General features: G+C 39.7%; 1 protein-coding gene across 4 annotated transcripts in view; it reads left to right on the top strand.

The window, feature by feature from the left end:
- The first annotated feature begins 741 nt into the window (after window positions 1-741).
- Window positions 742-19,352, top strand: part of mst1rb (macrophage stimulating 1 receptor b) — a 25,646-nt gene continuing 7,035 nt past the window's right edge. The window contains exons 1-13 of one of the 4 annotated variants that reach the window (XM_008410475.1): window positions 895-971; window positions 1,254-1,353; window positions 5,306-6,610; window positions 10,490-10,666; window positions 11,790-11,912; window positions 12,717-12,887; window positions 14,454-14,614; window positions 15,638-15,773; window positions 15,892-16,028; window positions 17,346-17,522; window positions 17,669-17,768; window positions 17,869-18,087; window positions 18,839-18,985. In XM_008410475.1, the coding sequence (XP_008408697.1) occupies window positions 1,291-1,353; window positions 5,306-6,610; window positions 10,490-10,666; window positions 11,790-11,912; window positions 12,717-12,887; window positions 14,454-14,614; window positions 15,638-15,773; window positions 15,892-16,028; window positions 17,346-17,522; window positions 17,669-17,768; window positions 17,869-18,087; window positions 18,839-18,985 (2,916 nt within the window). In that variant the 5' untranslated portion in view covers window positions 895-971; window positions 1,254-1,290. Of the gene's footprint in view, window positions 972-1,253; window positions 1,354-5,305; window positions 6,611-10,489; window positions 10,667-11,789; window positions 11,913-12,716; window positions 12,888-14,453; window positions 14,615-15,637; window positions 15,774-15,891; window positions 16,029-17,345; window positions 17,523-17,668; window positions 17,769-17,868; window positions 18,088-18,838; window positions 18,986-19,352 lie in introns of those variants that run through there. The other 3 variants (XM_008410476.2, XM_008410478.1, XM_008410479.2) reach the window with 3 other exon arrangements.

Genomic DNA, 19,352 nt, shown 5'->3' with positions numbered 1-19,352 from the left:
CTCAAAGTCCCTTTTCACATAAAAACATATGATCAGAATGATCACCACTTCATTAAGAAAAAAAAAAAATCAAGGTACCAGGAGTGGAGAATCGAACTTTAATAAATGTTAATACACTACATGCTTTTTTTCCTGGTGAGCTTTATCAAGGTTTCTGATTCAATTTTACTCCATATTGTCAAAAGCAATGATGTGGTTCTATTAATCCATCTTATTTCTTTTAAACAGTTTTGTAATTTGCTTTAAACTTGTGTATATGGTTTAATTTGTTTTACTTTTGCATTAGCAGGTTGTTGTGTGTTGCAGATTTTATACCCAGGTCTCTCGTGCAAATGAGATATAGATCCCAATGGGATTAGATAAAGGAAATAATAATAATATATATATAAAAATACCTGGTTTAAAAGCTGTGACGTTTTTTTCTGGTTAAACTTGTCTGACCTAAACAGGAGAAAAATTAGCAAACAACAAACTGAAAGTTAGTCTTCCTTAAAGCCTCTGCAGAGCCCCAGGCTGTTTACAGCCCTGCTGCATTAATGTCATAATTCAAGCAGAAGCAACAAGCAGGTACTGAGTGGATAAACACCTTAGAGTACATTAACTGAGACATTTATGATATATTTGTTACATTAACAAATCAATTAACACAGTGGCCCCCTTCCCGGCCCACCCCGTGGCGGCGGCCCTGGATCTCGCGCGCAGACGGCGGAAGGAGGATAAATCCAGGTTTGGATTCGCAGTCGGTGTCAGTCCGGGGGAGCGGAGAGGAGAGGAGGAGCGCGAGCTGGAGGAGCTTTCCATCGACACCAGCAGTTTACACATGAAGCTTTGCTGGCTTTGAAGTTTGACGTGAGAAGCAACAACCCACGAGGGCGGTGATTTTCCTCCCGACCCGATGAGAACCCGGCGCGCGCTGTCAGCCAGGGGCGGAGGATCCAAAGTTGTTGGAGGATACGGACCAACCTGCGCAGGTACGCTTTCAGCTCTAGTTTATAAAACAATAAACAAAGCTAATTCATGATGTCAAACATTTTCGTGTCGTACAACAAATTAATAAAATAAGAAATTAAAACTCTTTATTTTGCTGTAAACATATTACTGACTGCTGCTGATATGAAAAGCTTTGTTTGGCTCTGTGTTTTCTACTTATTCTTCATTCTACTGGTATCTCTCTGCATCAATTCGATAGCAATTGAGTGGGTTAAGCAGCAGCAGCATACCTCACACACCACTGACTCACAATAAATTCCCAGAATAAGGTGTTGCCCTGGTTCAGGATTTCAAGCTCAGATGTTTGCATCCTGTCTGTGGACAGCAGCCAGGATCCGTTGGCGTGGATCAAGTGCGCTTAAGGTAAAATGTTGGATTAAGAAACAGTGGCGACCATGAGAATAAGAACATTTAGTTTAAAGCCCTATTTAATTTGTAACAGTTTTCAACATGTTATGATAATTTCGAGAAAAAATACTAGTGTCTGTCTGGTATCCATTTAGCAGTAAAAACAAAAGTTAAAATTGATCTTATGTTATTAAAAACAAAAACAACAACCACTTCTGCAAAAATATTATAGATATAAATTACTGCAGTTCTAATAATGTTCTAAATAACATTGTATTGATGTTATTTATGATAATACATAGATTTTAGTAAAATTATTGAATAATTAATGCAGCAGCTTGCTGAGAGCATATTTGGAATCATTATTTATTCAGCTTTTTTGGGGGGAAAATTTCATCTAATTGTTCTTTCCCGTTAGGTGTAGATATCTTTCAGACCGCTGAGTGCTGAGCTCAGCAGAAAGTTGGAAAACAGTTTATGAATCATAACTTTCTTAAACCTTCTCACAAGAAAGCCAAATATTGAAGCTAATTTTGTAGAAAGACATTTTCCCTCACAATCCCTTGAAATCACACTAAACCTTTCCTGCTTTAGATCTTTTAGGATAACCGGTTGCTAAGTTTTTTATTGCGATTTTTTATTTGTTTTTTGGGGTTATTTTAAACTCAGAAGTTTATTTACGCTAAAGTCATTATGCCTTTAGGTAATGTTGGGAAGCTCAGATGAGCTCAGCTTTGTAAGCTTCTGATGCGTTCATTAACAACATTCAAGGTAAACGGAGGACGACCTGTGGATGTTTTGTAACGCAGTATCTCATACACACTGCTTCATCATAACCAAAAAATAAAAAAATAAAAATATAAAAAAGAGAAATATTCAACCTTGGGCACAATTTCCATATGCCTGGATGTTATTGATAGAGGAAGAATCCGTTATTCTAATAGCAACAAAGCTATTGGTGAAGAGAAAGAGATCACAGTGAACAACACTGCAGCTGCTTGGCCAACATAATGTCCCATTTGGAGCTGGGATTTACAGAACCGCAAGTGGGTGTTTGGACTTTCCATAATGGCTCTTAATAACTGTGGTTAATAATGATAAAGGAACATTTCACGTTTTTAAATATAAATTCAATAACAAATGCAGGTCTTTAGCTGTTTCTCTGTATTTTGAAGGAACAATTACACTGAATTTCCACCACACAATGACAATAAAAGTACCAGTGATGTTTTTCAGATTTACTTTTTGAAATAAATTTCATCAAATGTTGACAGGAGAAATGTATCTGTTTTTTTCTGCCAAACTTTCAACTTTTTCTTTACTTTAAAACCTAGAAATAGGAGTGAAATGGCTGATCTTTAAAATGACATCACATTTTCTACAGTAGATATGCAACATAGATTATGTTGTCATTTTTCAAAAGATCTTGTAGCATTTGTGGCTCTACACAAGATGACGTCTAATTTTACATATTTTCAGCAGAAGAACTTTGTGTCTTGATATAAATTTTGGTATTAATCTTGAATTGATTTATGGAACAGGCCTATCACTATGACTAATTTTGCTGGATGATAAATTGTCCCAGAAGTTATTGCGATAAATGATAATATTGGTGTTTTGAGACCATTTTCAAGTAATATAAAGATCAATAAACTTTCAAATCTAATAAACTTTTAACACTGGATCTTGAAACTGCGTTATATGAATGTGACACAGTTTTAATCACAGCTCATCTCCGTTAATCCCAGTGGAAATCTCTGCTTCGATTCGTGACATCCTTCCTTTTTTGTTTCCTCACTCGCCTGAGTGCCATTTATCGGAAGAAGCTGTGGAATATCAAGGTGGACAGTTCGTTCTCGACCCACGGGTCACGTCCTTGAGACCGACTCGGTTGAGCGAAGGAATATAACGGACTAAAAAAAAAAAAGTTTGCAGAGCCACGCTGTAAATAGCACAATGAGCTGAAACCAGTTTGCAACCATTTCCTCCGCTTTATTCACCGTGTGAGTCAGAAAGAAAGTCAATCAGTGCCGTTACTATGTACACCCATGTCCTCACACCTTAACCTCAGGTTCACAAGGAGATGAAAATGTTAAAATGTAACACGACATAAGCGGCATCTTATGAATTATTGATGCAAGGACGTTCTCGTTCTGCAAAATGTTCCGTCCCGCTGCTTAGTAGAGAATGAGTGTTTTTTTGGAGTTAAATCTCCTTTTTATGGCCTGAATAAAGTTTGTTTACTTCTAAACAGAACGCTCTGAGCTGATTACCTTCAGTGAAACGAGCGGAAAAGTACTTTCTTCACCTGGGAGTTCTCAGGAGGTACATTGTGTCTCCTCATCGTGAGTTCACGTACATCTTTCCCCTCTGTGAGGCACGTAGAGGTTGTGACAGGAATGCAAACTAGAGAGGCCAGATTTCTTGAATGCGACTCTACTGTAATGTGTCGAGTTAATGATCCATGTGACGACGTCTGTGCAGAATGAAGGGAAGGGTCGTGGTTGGTTGTTGTGCAGAGATGGGTCCAACGGAAACATTTGGATTCGGTGGGTTCAAGCTCAGCAGCGGTGATTAACCTGCTCTCTGCTCTCTTGCATAAAGCGACTAATTTGGAGAATTTCCATTTTTGGACTGACAAAAATAGACATGGGAAAACACAAAGCAGTGCAGAAGTACAAAGCAAAGACCTGTTGAGTAGGGTCAATATTTTGCAGAAGCATTTTTTACTGCAGTTATAGTTGCATTGATTTGCTTTGTTGTTTTTTGGTTATGTTTTTAAGAGTTTTGCATATCTACAGATTGAAATTCTTCTTTTCAAAACAAGATCAGTCAAACTGAACACACTGCAAAAACACAAAATCTTATCAAAGTATTTTTTTTCCTAGTTTCTAGTGCAAATATCTAAATACACTTGAAATAAGACAAAACTAACTTACAAGTTAGAGGAGCTTGTTTTAAGTCAATAATTCCTTAATATTGATTTTAAAAAACTTCTAGTTCCACTGGCAGATTATTTCACTTATAACAAGACATTTTCCCTGTTATAAGAGAAATAATCTGCTTGAAAACCATGCATCATTTTTCTTCCACTTATCTTATATGCACTCTTTTATGCTGGACTGTCATAAAATTCCAGCAGTATGCTTTAAAGTTTGTTGTAATCTGCCAAAATGTGGAATTACCTAAGGGGTATGGATACTTTTGGAAAGCACTCATACTGTAGATTAGTGTTTTCAGGATGTCACAATAGAAACAGATTTAGTCGCGTTTGGCGAAGCTCCCTGTTTGATTACATAAATATTTCTACTAAGTGTTTGCGGTGAGTCACAGGAAATTCTTCTCTTTATGACTACAGATGCTTTTATCATCAGTCTCCACCAGAGTGTTGATGCTTATGGTCCCATTTATAATAGAATGAAGAAATGAAAATGAATAATATGATTATAAGTTCCAGGACTATAACTTTTATCTTTACAGCTTCTGTTTGTCTTGCAGGATGGTCAGCAATGTCAACTTGCTGACCATCCGCAGATGAACAGAGGAAAAAAACAAACAATTCTTTCCAAATGCAAGAAAAACAAAAAACACTTGTTCTTGTTCTTGCCACCTTGAGTACAGGCCTGTGCATCATGTGCAATTACAAAGAAATTTGACTGTTTACTCGAGGCAGCAAAAACTGGTCAGGACATTTCATACTTTACAACAACTCCAGTGCAGAACTCTAGGGAAGTCCTCATAGGGACTGCCCACTGCTGCTTTTGTTGGTATAGCAGCCACACCCACTTCAAATTTCTGATCAATCTTAAAAAAATTGTGGAACACTTAACACCTGCCAGATGATGTGTAAAAAATAAACTGCAAGAATTACTAAACCAGGCCTACAGGAACAGAATGATGTTGTATTTCCTAAATTAAACTGATGCCTTTAACAATTGAACTACATGTTTTCTCCTTCTCCTTTTAGGTGTTATTAGCTGGTGCTAAGGATGTTTTTGTTGTATCACCAGGCGTGGAGGTAGTCCTACATCATCTGTGTGTTGTTCCCCCTCTGAACCTGGGAGTGGCGATGGTCCACTGGACCACAGTGTGGGGGACATGCATCCGGCTCCAGACTCTGCTGGCCTTTGCCTTGGCCAACTGTCCCTCACAGACCCCCAGCCCGGTCAACTTCTCCGTCGTTTACACCATGCCTTTCTTTCAGGCACAGGGACCCATTCAGAACATAGTGAACAACTCAATTTACCAGGAAGTCTACGTGGCCTCGCAGAATGTCATCGAAGCCGTCAACAGGAGTCTGGAAAAGGCCTGGGAGCTCCGCACTGGGCCGGTTGGCAGCCCAGAGTGTCGCATATGCAACTTATGTGATATCGATAAGGATTACAACTTTCTGGAGGATACGGACAATCAAGTGTTGGTGCTGGACACTCCTTTTATGTATTTATATTCCTGTGGAAGCTCTCAGTATGGTGTTTGCTATTTTCATCAGTTGAACTCAAACGGAAAACTACCTTCTCGCTCTAAGTGTCTGTTCAGGAAGAGTGCAAACTCTGCTGCTTATTGTCCAGACTGTGTGGCGAGCCCTCTGGGTACCAAAATGTCAATGGTAGAGGAGGGCCAAGCAGTCTACTTTTTCGTTGCTGCCTCTGTCAATGATAGTGTTACCCAGCGTTACGGAAGGAAGTCGATCTCAGTCCGCAGACCACTGGCCACAGAGGATGGTTTCTATAGTGATGTTCGAGGCCTTACTGTCCTGCCCACCCTCCGGAGGACTTACCACATTGACTATGTCTACAGCTTCTTCACTCAGGAGTTTGTCTACTTCCTCTCGGTCCAAAGAGAAAGCCCAGATCAGGAGTCATCTCCGTTTCAGACTCGCCTGGGTCGTCTGCCACGGAGCGAGTGGGAGGTGAAGAGGTATCGCGAACTGATCCTGGAGTGTCGCTTTGAGCCTAAGCGCAGGAGGAGGCACGTTCGCGAGCCCTACAAGGACGTCGTGTACAACGTGGTCCAGGCAGCCTATTTTGGCAAGGCCGGCAGGGAGCTGGCAGAGGAACTGGGGGCGGAGGAGGAGGACGACATCCTCTATGGGGTGTTTGCTGTGACTGATGACAATGGGGTCACAGAGAACGACTCGGCTCTGTGCGCCTTTCCTATGGACAGCGTGAACAAGGCGATCGTTGACGGCGTTGATGATTGCTGTCAGTCTGGACCAGAGCAACTCTCCAGAGGGCTTTGCCACTTCCAGCCGTGTGAAAGCTGTCCACACGAGGTGAGTCTATCGGTTCACAACAACAACAGAACAAATCCACCTCATTGATGTGATACTTGATGTAACGGAAAGGTCAGCAGTTCCAATTATGGACAGCAGAAATGGTAGCTTGACTTTGAGTTGATGTCAGAAACTCAGGTTTCATTAACAACCTTTAACTTAGGCAATCAAGGGAGATAATAAAGGTATAACGTTTTCATTTATATTAATTAAAATACTACTTGTTATAAGAGGACATATTTTCCTAGGCAATGTAATAATTCTGTTAATATATAATAATTGTCCTTATTTTAGTCAAAGATTATAGTTCAGTAGAAAATTGTGTATCGGACTCAAAGGACTGTAAAGTATTTACACTGTCAATGCGCCCTGTGGTGTACTCATTGCACAAAAAAACTTTATTTTTATAATAATTTCTCATGACAATAACTAAATGTGTAATTGGACTTTACAACACCACAGCCCATGTTTTCATGAGAAACACTAATTTACCACTCCATCTTTTCTCATGTTTGATTATTGGAGCGACTGTGGCTCTGTGGGTAGAGTAGTTGTCTTGTGATTGAAAGATTGTACGTTTGATTCCAGCTTCCTCCTGCCACACACTGAGCAAGGCACTTAACTTAACACTACCTACTAATCTGTGTATAAGTGTGTTTGTGACTGAGAAAGGGTGAATGTTACTCTAGTGTAAAGCACTTTTTGTAAAGCACAATTTTGAGTGGTCAAAATTATTGGAAAAGCACTATGTAAGTTCAGACCATTTTATTATACACGGGCATGCACTGGATTATTATTATTATTTTTTTCAGAAGCAATCTAGCAAAATACGGTTAAACCGCTTTTATCTTCATGTCTTGTTATTCTCTTTAAATCATAAACTATTTTTTATTATTATAATGAAATGCAAAAGCAGAAAAATACAAATACCCTCCCTGGAGGTATTTATTTTAGGACATGGGCAAATTAGCTGATGGTACAAATCGTACTTCCAGGACAGATCGTGTGGTTGTAAGGCAATTTGCACATTTTCTGTGTGTTTGATTTATTAGCGTGGGACATCTATGTGATGTGGAGTTTTAATGATTCATAAGGATATGTCCACGTTAGCTGTGGTTTTATAATAACAACCACAGATGTTTCTCGAACTAAATCTGTAATAAATAACTCTTACGATAAAATAGACTAAACTTACCTTTAGGCGAGTGACTTTTTGTTTTGTTGTTAAGATGCTTTTCAAAATAAAATTGATTTGTTAAGAAATTCAGCTTTCTCTCTTAATCACTCGTTACATTGTGCCTCACTCTGTAATTGGTGAAGTGCCCTGGGGTATTTTTGCTATTTAGACTTAATAAGAAAATATAAATTCAGATTTAGACCATTTAAAAAAAAAATAATTTGGCAAATTGGAATATATAGAAATTTTTTTGTTTTGTGCACTTTACAGGGAAGGAGTGGGAAATGTTTAAATTTGAACTAACAGGTGTTCATAAAACCATTTCCTGTTTTCCTTATTGTCATGTGAAAAACCTGGCGACATCCTCAGGGTGTGACCCGCTTCTTGTTATTATTATTACTATTGTTTTATTGTTTTATGAAACAGTTGAGTGATGTACAGAAGATTGCATATTTTTTAGGATATAATCGTCTCGCAGCATATGGTGTGTTAATTCTCCAGGGGAAAGCTTAGAAAAAGGCTGCTTATTTTCCCAATTCCCATGCATATTTCCCATAGCATACATGCTTTCTCTGCTTTGGCACCAGTGCTACCAGTAGGGAGGAGGACTGGCAATGTGGGGATTGTGGTGAGACAACCTTTTCCATTAAATCCCATGTAAACAGTTGTCTTGGAGAATTCATGGGAAATTTTACGACTGAAACTTTTGCAACAATATTTTATAGTTTGGATGTTACTTCATTTTAGTTAGCAATTTAAACACAAGATCCTTAGTAACTTCACAACTAAGTTTTATTATTCATAATGGTCTGTTTTGAAGTTATGCAGTTATGTTACAACTAAACAGTGTTTGTAATGTTTCTGATAGTCTGTCTTTTATTAAAATTAGAATGAAAACTCCTTTCCTCAGGCTTCCTCTACTCTAAATGTTTCTTATCCAGCCACATGTTGTCCAACCCTCTTTAATGCACTCAAAAGTCCAAACCACCTGTGCTAATAAAGAAGAGTAGAAAATATTACCTGAGACTGAAAAGTGTTTGTTGATTTATTTATTTATTTTTGACAAAATTTCAGGTGGATTTTGGTCTGGAGTTTTTTTTTTATCACATTATTTGGAACTTATTATGATAATAAAAGTAGTGATAAAAAGAATGTATGTTCAAATTCATAGCAGTCTCATAAATATTGCCCTTATGTTTTTGGGGCTTTTCAGACATTAATTGTATCGTTTTTACAATAAATAAAAAATTCTTAACACACTATGGACATTTTTCTCCAAAGCTCTACAATAAATGCCCATCCTTAATTAAAAACACATTTCACCATGAGGATTGTGTCCAGAGTTAGTTTTAGTCCTCACAAAGTAATTCCATTTTTGTTTTGGTCCACTGGTTAAGGAGGAACCTTCTGTGTATTTGCTAAGTCACTTAACGTAGACCTATTGAACATAAACTCATAAACTGAAAGTAGGAGCTGTCTCACTGTCACATTTACACATAGCAGAAATGCTAGCAAAGAACCAGTTCTATCATAGCCTCCATCAATCCCGCTTTAGCTATATATATATAAAAACAACGCCGACAGCAGAATTAAACTAGCACTGGAAATAAAGCCAATGAGCATCTAAAGAATGAGACATTGTAATTTAATCTGTTGCAGACTGTTTTTTTAGGTCTGACACTTTGTCTTTGGACATGTTGTGATCCACTCTTCCTAACTTTTTAAGCACATACATTAAGATATGTGTGTAATCAGCGATGGCCACATGGAGTGGACAGAAACACAAATGGTAAAGAGCCTAAGATGTTCTCCTGATGTGAGAACACCCATCTCTGAAGTCTCTTTATGGTGTTCTTTGCTTGCCAGTGTTCCCACAGCAACCAGTAGTGGAAACAAACAAACCCTTTCCCAATAGAAGCCCACGTACTCCCATTACTCCATTGATCGATCACATTAAGGTAATCAGAATATTGGAATGTAATTCTCCATGGAGATTACTAAAACCAAAGTTCATACCATTTATAGTCATTAACTTTTACCTTTTTTGGCTGTTTTTTTTGCAATAAACAAGCATTTGTTCTCTCAGTGAGCTGCTTTTAGTCAAGTTTAGATCTAAATTGGGCTCTGTTGCTATCTGCAAGACGATCTCTCTGCATCATCTGATCATCTATCACGGCTTGTTACTTAATCACATTATCATCTTGTGCATCTGGTGTGCCGGGTCTTTTTCTCATGGTCGTCGTGGTGACAAGCACACCTTGCCCCACGTCTCCATCTGAGTCTGGGCACATGTGTCAGCTTGTAAAGATCAAATCTTGAAGGTGGATAATGCATCATTTTTATGACGCTGGCTTTAACCTGACATGCCCAGTTGTCAGGCTTGTATTGTTTTCGTCAAGGTAACATAAAAATGATTGCTGATTTGTCTTTAAATTGCCTATAAACAGTTGCCTGTAAGTATTAACACGCAGTCTTTAGGAGCAGATGGGTTTGTTTGTCTAGCTGTTGAATGACGTTCGGTAATATCTGACCCTGAAAGCAGCAACTCCAGTAAAAGCATGCTTGTTCTTTCAGTAGCGGGGAGGTGAACGTGTTTTTGAAGTTTGTAGACATTGTCAGCATTTCAATGTTAGAATGTAAAGACTGCCTACTTTTCTGATCACTGTTTCCTCTCTGTTTACTCCCCCTGGTGGTGGCGTCAGAGCATGGAGAACAACGCCACGTGCAACGACCATCCCACCATGGTGTCAAAGCCGTACTACAGGGTGGACCTCTTCAACAGGAAGATGACCAACGTCCTGCTCACCTCTCTCTTGGTGACGACCATAGAGAACAAAACCGTTGCTCACATTGGAACCTCAACTGGACGTCTGCTTCAGGTATGTCGCATTGTTGCAAAAAATAAGAAATAACACCCAACTAAATAACGATGCTTTGCAAATTGCAAAGGGGTGTTGAGTTACAGTATATTCACCTCATGAAATGATGCAATACATTGTGATTTTAGCACTAGATTCAGGAAAACCAAGCTAGGATTTTTTTTCCACAAATAGAGCAAAGGCTTCACAAACTGTCTTTAAAAGAGTCTGTAATCATTAGCTTAGAGTAATCCAGTCCACAACTGATTGGAGATGCACCGATTCAACATCATATGTTTGGCCAAGAGAGTCAACCTATTATTTTTTTGTCAGTTTCTTTATTATTATTTTTTCTATTGGTTGTTTGACTCCTAATTGCACTGACTGAACAAATTAAAGTTGTGTTGTTTCTACATTTTTGTCCAAGCTTGTCAAGTTATTGGTGTATTGAAGTGTGCTGTACTGGTGCAGAGTAATCAAATAAATGTGTCATTCAGTACATTTGTGTCTTTGTTTAAAAAAATTAAACATCTTAAGTCAATTCAGCACCATTATTTTGTATCGAATCGTATCGATACCAAATAATGTATCGGCTGATACGATCCGATACAAAAGCTCAGATATCGGCATTGGTATCGAAGCGCCGAATTGGTGCATTCCTATGATTAATTAGACCTTATATTGTGCTTTTTTGTCTTTATGTAATCTGAGAAATCATTTAAAATACTTGGTTCTTGTGTTTTCGCAAGTAGAATAAAATTCCATAAATCTTAAACAGTGTTTAAAACAAGTTTAGTGTAGCATTAGCAGTAGAGACCGTCAACAGTATTCTCATACCTGCCTTTCACCCACTGATAGGTACCAGTGATGGATGGATGGATGTATGGATGGATGGATGGATGGATGGATGGATGGATGGATGGATGGATGGATGGATGGATGGATGGATGGATGGATGGATGGATGGATGGATGGATGNGATGGATGGATGGATGGATGGATGGATGGATGGATGGATGGATGGATGGATGGATGGATGGATGGATGGATGGATGGATGGATGGATGGATGGATATATTCACCCATAAAAATAACATTTATTTTGAATTTATTAGCACATGCTATGCTACGTCTGTGTGTGCAGCTTGTGTTGACAAGATCCAGCCCAGACATCTTTGCCAACTACTCCTTGGTGGAGAATCAGAGGGTGTCTTCTATTGCTGCTGTTTACTCCTCGGAGTATCTACTATTTGTAGTTGGAGACAAGGTACGGTAAAACGGCCCGTTTCTCTGGTCAAATATTGTAATTAGCTGATATTACTGTCACTTTTTTAGTTGAGCTCTCAGGTAGAAGGAGTAAAGCTTTTCTCCAGCGGTTTAAAGACGTTCCTGTAAGGTTTTATTTCAGTCCATGCCTGAATGTTTTGACAAAGTAGATGGATGTTAGATACCGGATCAGTTACTACATTTGTCAAACTGTTACAATATTAAAGGAATCCTGAAAACATGTTGGTCTTTCTCAAGACTTTTCTACCAAAACTATGCAAAGGAGCACCAGTTATCAACATTTAACAGCTTCTGTTTAGAAACTTATTTTGTTGACATTTCATTTTTTCTTCCTCTTCTCGTCTCTGACTAAGTAATGCATTTGAATTTAACTAAAGTAGTTAAACATTTGAATTGATCTAGTTTAGTTAAATTCAAATGTGTTTAAAACAGAATGTTTCACACATATAGTAATCAGAACGTCAATTCTTTGGGATTTGAATCCTATTGTAAGTTAACCAAAACATGCAACTATGTCCTTACTCTCACTATTATTAGATGTAGTTGTGTTTTTTATAACTACATGACTTTTGAAATGTTTCCCTTACTGTACAGCATTTTTGTTCTTTATTCAGCTTTTTTGTACATATTTTATATTCTATCTTTGTGTGAGTCTATTTGCTGTGTATCTACCTATTCTATTATTTTTAGACAAGCTAAAATAGAAAAGCTGTGTCTGAAGTGCTGAATGAACTGTTGCAGAATGAAGCAGTCTTTGAATGAGTCGACTGATTTCACTGTTCAGATGATTCAGGTGCCCCAGAGGGGCCCAGGCTGCCAGCACTTCATGACCTGTGTCACGTGCCTGACGGCCCCGAAGTTCATGGGCTGCGGTTGGTGCTCTGGAGTGTGTTCGTGGAAGAGTGAGTGCCACAGCCGCTGGAGGAATGAATCTTGTCCGCCCGGGATCAGTGGGGTGAGGTTTGGGCTGCGATCAAAGATACAGGTGTCTCCTTTTAACACCGCAAGGCAGTGTTGTGGTCAAGACCACCAAACCTGAGACCAAGACAAGACCAAAACCAGAGCGTATCGAGACCGAGACAAGACCAAGACTTTTAGGATCCGAGAATAAGTTGAGACCAAGACCGAGGGAAGTCGAGACCAAGTCAAGACCAAGACCAGCGGCCTGCGCTAAATGACACGATAAAATGTGAAATATGATCAAAATTGCTTCTCAAGTTGATCTGACAAATCCATATTCCCATAAAAACACCTAGATATTAAATACTTAATAAATTTTACCAATATTAAAATTAAGTGCTTCCATCTTTGTGCTACAATCCGTGGTGGTCTCGTGCCATCCCTAAAAAGATAACACCCTGGGTGTTTGCCCATATTGCTCATGTCAGAAACCATCACTGTCTGCACCATTACACATAGCAATTGAGGCAATGHCCTGAYGGTAAATAACGYTCAACTATGAACACTGACCAAGGAGCAACAAAGAAGTAACCAAGCACAAGGCGCTCACCGTGACTGTTTTCACCCTCTCTCTGGCTACATGAAGCCAGGTAGTCTGACMCCATGGCAGACATTACACCTGCCACTTTGAATGAAAACAATCATGTGCATGCTCTGTGTACTCTTTCGTTCTTGTGTTTTATTTATTTGTTAATTAAAAAAATATCAATGCACATGATTAAATAAAATAATGATGGCTACTACTGCAGTGTACGCAAAGCATTACAAGAACAAAGAACGGCTCTCAGTGACACTCCAGTTCTATTTTCTAAGTAAAGAACCATTCAGAAGAATCAGGCTGTTCCTGAATGTCACATATCTATATTGCAGACTTTTGGACACCCATATATGCGATAAGTCAGTCAACACCTCCGCACAATAATTCAGCGCAGTGAGTGACAACTGTTTTTTCATCACAAATGCTTATGTGTCTTTGTACAGCTAGCTTTGCTAATATCACGTCAACGGAGCTTACCTTTGTTTGAGCATCTTTTCTAAGTGACGAAAAAAAATTAGACGTAGTCCCCACCGTCTGTGAAAGCGAAGCGCTGCTGAGTTAGTTGTGGCCATTGGATTTCTTGTGATTTATGCAGCGCAATTCTATTTCTGACAATTAGACAGATCTTCTGCCGCTCAGAGGAAACCACTGCGCATGTCTCAGAGTCGCTTGCGAGTGAAAGGTGGGGAGGGGGAGTAACAGAAACACGTTATTGTTTGGATTTTAATCGGTGCGTTTTGCATCCACTGAAAACAAAGATGTTAACAAATAAACTGGACAGTATGCTGTAAGCTTAGTGATATTTTCACAGTTGCGGTCTCGACTGGTCTTGAAATAAAATGCCGAGTCCTCAGCGCCCGAGACCGAGACAAGACCGAGACCAAATGCGGTCGAGTCCGAGACGAGACCGAGACCATCAAAAAATGGTCTCGAGACCAAGACCGATTTCGAGTACTACAACACTGCCGTAAGGTGTTGACTTTGTATATTGAGGTCTGTAATTTCCTCTTTCTACTTATGCAGTTTTTTCCAAGGACTGCTCCCCCTGATGGTCAAACGGAGCTTACGGTGTGCGGATGGGAGTTTCAGTCGCCGCTTCGACCTGCTATCACCTCCAGGACCCACCAGGTCCGACTGGGACAGACCGCCTGCACTGTGATTCCAACCAAATGCAACAACACACAGTGAGTGAACCTGAAGGGTTAACTGCTGTCATTCTTTGTTTAATAGTCAATGCGCTCTGGAAGAATACAAAACATTAAACTAAAATTTTCTCTAGACAGAAAAAAAAAAGAAACCTTTAGGTTCTCGTAGGTTTGCCAGCTCCCACTCTTACTTCTTACCTCTCACTTTTACTCAGACAAATCTCATCTTTTCATTCCCTAATTTATTTATTTAAATTAGGACAATGCATGTTAATGTCATACATAAAGAGAATCTTGGCAGATTGTGAGAAAATGGAGCAATTGTGCCCACCATCACTGTGAAAGGATGGTCATTAAAGATACAGGGGAAACATAGCTGCCGAGTATGAAGAGCGCTGAAGCAGCAACATGAAAAAGTAAAACTAATTTAGGCATCAATGAGTGAATATGACAAAAAAAAAATATTGGATGCTGTTGAAGAATTACAATTTATGAACTACAAAGGCTTTCAGAGGATGTTTGAATTGAGTAGGTACACATTGAAGTGTGATTGTACCGCTAGGAATTTTTATAAGTTTGGATAACTTTGCACAAAACTTGTCCTTCACTCCAGAGCTACATTCCCAAACATGTCCGCCCCTTCTCCCTAACTCCCCCCAAAAAGTTTCACCTGCAATCCGATTCCCACTCACTTGTTATTGTAGAAACAAAACAGTTTTGTGTTTTCCTGTTCAAAACAAATACAAAGGACTGACACTACAAGGACGCTGTGCACTACTTTTGACATGTTATTGTCCTTGATCATCCTCATAAGGTTACCTAAAAAATTAACATGGCAGCTTATAATTTTATTTTTTAATCTCAACCATTATCATAGTTTATTTAGTTAATTTGTCATCCCCTAAAATTTTGTAAAATTATATTGTACTCACAAAAAATTGACTGTTTCTATGCAAAGAGAAACTTTACCCATTTTTTAAAAACAGGATATTGTCGCTAAAATCAGACGCAGGTTGTTTGCTGATGACTCGCTGATGTTTGTCTGTCGTTTGCTTCTGTCAGTTTAGTGTGTAAGATTCGGTCTGGGACCTCTGAGCCGTTCAAGCCGGTCAACATTACAGTGGACGTGCATGAGGGCAAGGTGGAGGGCCGTTACTCTATTGATGGCAAGGCTGAAGCACCAGGGTTCACGTTTGTGGTAACTATACTCATCCTTCTGTCAGACCCGGAAAATTACCTGTTCATAGTGACTAACATGTAAATAAAGTTGCTTTAAGTAACCTTTTAACCAAAACAGAGAGTCTCTTTCCCTGTAGGTTCCAAACATCACAGAAATCCAGCCCAACTACGGACCGCGTGTCGGAGGAACGCTCATCACGATCACTGGGTTCCACTTAGATGCTGGAAAGAACAGAAGAGTCACTCTGAATGAAGTACCCTGCCATATGAGAAGGTGAACAATGGAAATGGATATTTTTAAATGTCAAAAAGCATTGAGATAAGTTGGTTCCAGGGGCTTAAGGTTATGTCTGTTCCCACTGGGGCCACAACCAAACAGGCCTCTACCATCTTATAGCAACTCCAGTGACAAGAACCGCACACTAGTGTGGGCAAGTGCTTTCTTAATGACCTTCAAACCATTTTCACATATGCGTTGAACAAGTTACTGGAAATTTCAATAACTCCTTTTATGGCTTCATTTGCTGTTCATCCAGATTATTTGCTCCCAGAGGCTAAAGCTAACAGCTAAAGCTAAGCTTTAGCCTCTGAAACACAGACTTCTAGCATCTTAAAACAACTCCAGTGCCAAAAACTGCAGACTGATTTGTTGAAATTCTGTTTTAAGGACCTTTAAACCATTTTCATGTTTGCATTAAACATATTATTTTAACTTATGGTAACTCTTTTCAAGTCTTCATTTACTGTTCATCCAGATTATTTGGTCCTAGAGGCTAAAGCTAACAGCTAATCTGAGAAGGCAGACTTCTAGCATCTTCAAACAACTAAAGTGCCAAAAACTGAACACTGATTTGTTGAAATGCTCTTTTAATGACCTTCAAACCATTTCCATGTTTGCATTAGCGCTGCTGTTCCCACAGAAAATCTAGAGTCAGAGCTGTACCTGGTGCCGTCAGTGACCTTCCAGTGTGAAACGCGTACCAAGAACAGAATATGCATTTGGATAGTCACTCTGACTGGAGATGCTTTACATGTTTCCTTCTCAGTATATATTTCACTCAGGAAGCTCATTGGTGGCACACAGCCTCCCATGCCCATTTTCTCAGTAAATAATCATTAGTTTCTATGTACATACCCACCTAATGCAAACGTGACAGTCGTTTGCAGGTATTTTCCATAAATCCCCATTTAATTTTTTAAGTTGCGAGTTGTTTAAAGGCTATAAAAAGCATGTTTAGGTCTTGGCCCCTCTTACCAGCCTCAGCCTGGGTTTGTACTAGGACACCAAGAGTTATCTACTGCAGAAAAGATATTAGCTGCTTATAACCTTCAGGCAGAGCCTCATTTATGAATGATCCCTTTAAGGCCTTGAATTGCTGGATGATTCAAAGACATGATATTTGCTCATACATTTTATTGCTGTGACCTAACAGTCAAACTTGTTCAAACATGCTTTAATTACTAGTTAGAAATCCGCTGACTGAGGCAGAGGAATAATTCAATTCATTTTACTGTAATCTTCACCTAATGGGAAAACTGGGGTTAAACGTTGGAGAGCATTTCAGTTTAATTCACATTTTTGTTTCTTCAGGTCCAAATCGGTAGCCAATGTTTCGTCCATCATCTGCTTGTCCCAGGCCATCTCGGAGGTGAGGGATGTCCCGCTGAGCGTTTTCATCGACAAATCTCAAGTCCCCAACACAAAGGTGTTTTACTACAAGGAAACGCCAAAGATCACGAACGTGCTGCCCGACTGCAGCTTTCACAGGTTGGCCACACAGAGACCTCAGCCCAAGCACATAATTTTATCTGGAACATAAAAGGATGTCAAACCGTGGAAGATGTCGAATTTAGCATGACTTTACTATCTTGGAATGAAAACGCAAACGTCTTTGTTCTCCTCTCTGAACGTAGAGGTTCAAAGATCGTGATCGAAGGGGAGAACCTCGACTCGGTTTACCGCACCGTAATCCGCTTTAAGCCCAACGAGAGCCACCTCAGAGCAGTAATAACGGTACGTTTTGACTGTTTTTTAAGGGGCGTGTGATCCTTTTGGGTTATTAATTTTTACCTTGTGCTGAGAGCTAAAGTTTCGCCCCGGTGTTTGGCTCTAGGAGTGCTTTGGGAAGTCCCTGCCCACCCGGATGGAATGCATCACTCCAGCGTTCCAGAGGGATGAGAGCGAGGAGGGCCTGCTGTCCTTTGACATGGACGGCGCTGTGGGCCTTTGGAACAAAGAGTTCTCCTATCACCCCTATGGAGAACCCATTCCTTTTGAAACAGAGGGACATGTGCTCAGTTTGTATCCTGGGTTTGACGAAGTGTCCCTTCACGTAAGTGATTAGCTTATTTATAATTACTCTGACAATATTCTATTGGAATTAAATGCTTTGCGGCCACTTCATTAGGTACACGTCACTAGTACTGGGTTGTGGGTTTGTATTTTTTCCACTGGAGGTGTCCATCAAAACACGGGTACATTGTCGTCACAAAGGAACAAACATAGGCAGCGACAGGCAGTGGTGTTTAAATGTTTAGTTGCTGCGAAGAGTTTCACCAAAACAGCATCTTCCACTCCATTACACCATCTTTCTGACCCAGTCCTGTGAAAAAATGCCAGCTGAAATCAAGACTCATTGGACCATGCGACATTTTTCTAATCGGTTATTGTCAAATTTTTGCGAGGAAAATCATACCTTTCCTTACAGCCTTCAGTTCTTTGCTAACATGGCCATTGCCCTCTTATGCAATTCCGCTGGATTCTAATCCCATTAAACTGCGGGCTGTGGGATTTCTCCCATTGAAGGGATCTAGTCTCTGCACGTTGTCTCATTTTCAGACCATTCTCTATAATCCTGAAAGATGGTGTCACTTAAATCCTCGTTCTTCCCCATTTTAATGCTCAGTTTGACCTTCACACGGAAGTCTTTATCATATCTAAATACCCAGGGGTATCCGATCGCTGCCATGTGATTTGCTACTTCCCTACTCATGTTATTGAGTGATTGAACTTGTGTATCTAATAAAGTGGCCGGTGAGTATACAGTATCTTTTTAAGTTCTTCATTAGACTTGTTGTTGTCAGCATAAGAAACTGAACCTGGTGAGCTCCTGCATGACCATCGTCATGACGGTGGCCGATGTCGACTGCGATGCCAAAGTCCTGGATAATGAGATAACCTGCAGGATCCCTAAAAACATCACCATTCCCAGCGAGGGACTTCCAGTGAAGGTTGGTCAGGTTGTGTTTTTATGGAAAAGTTACCTTCCAGGATCATGTTGTGAAGGCAATCTGTTCAGGCACATATTGAACACTCTGCTAGTTGACCTTTAACTCAGGTTTAAGCGTGACAGAGGGAACAAGAGGGCAGTGACTGAGAAAATATTTAGCTGGAATTTTTTAGTCATACAATAGATTTTGCTGAAGTTCAGAGCTAGTCAGACTGTAGCCAAAAGGTTCCAGGTGGAATCTTTGTATTTGCACGTTTCTGGTACTCAATAAAAAATGTTAATCAAGTCCCGCCACCGGGAGGAGGCCTCGGGGAAGACCCAGGACACGCTGGAGGGATTACGTCTCTCGGCTGGCCTGGGAACGCCTT

Source organism: Poecilia reticulata, linkage group LG5 (genome assembly GCF_000633615.1).
Source record: "Poecilia reticulata strain Guanapo linkage group LG5, Guppy_female_1.0+MT, whole genome shotgun sequence".
In the NCBI taxonomy this organism is placed as follows: domain Eukaryota; kingdom Metazoa; phylum Chordata; class Actinopteri; order Cyprinodontiformes; family Poeciliidae; genus Poecilia; species Poecilia reticulata.
The sequence above is the reverse complement of the archived record's forward strand: the minus strand, read 5'-3'. Positions and strand labels throughout refer to the sequence as shown.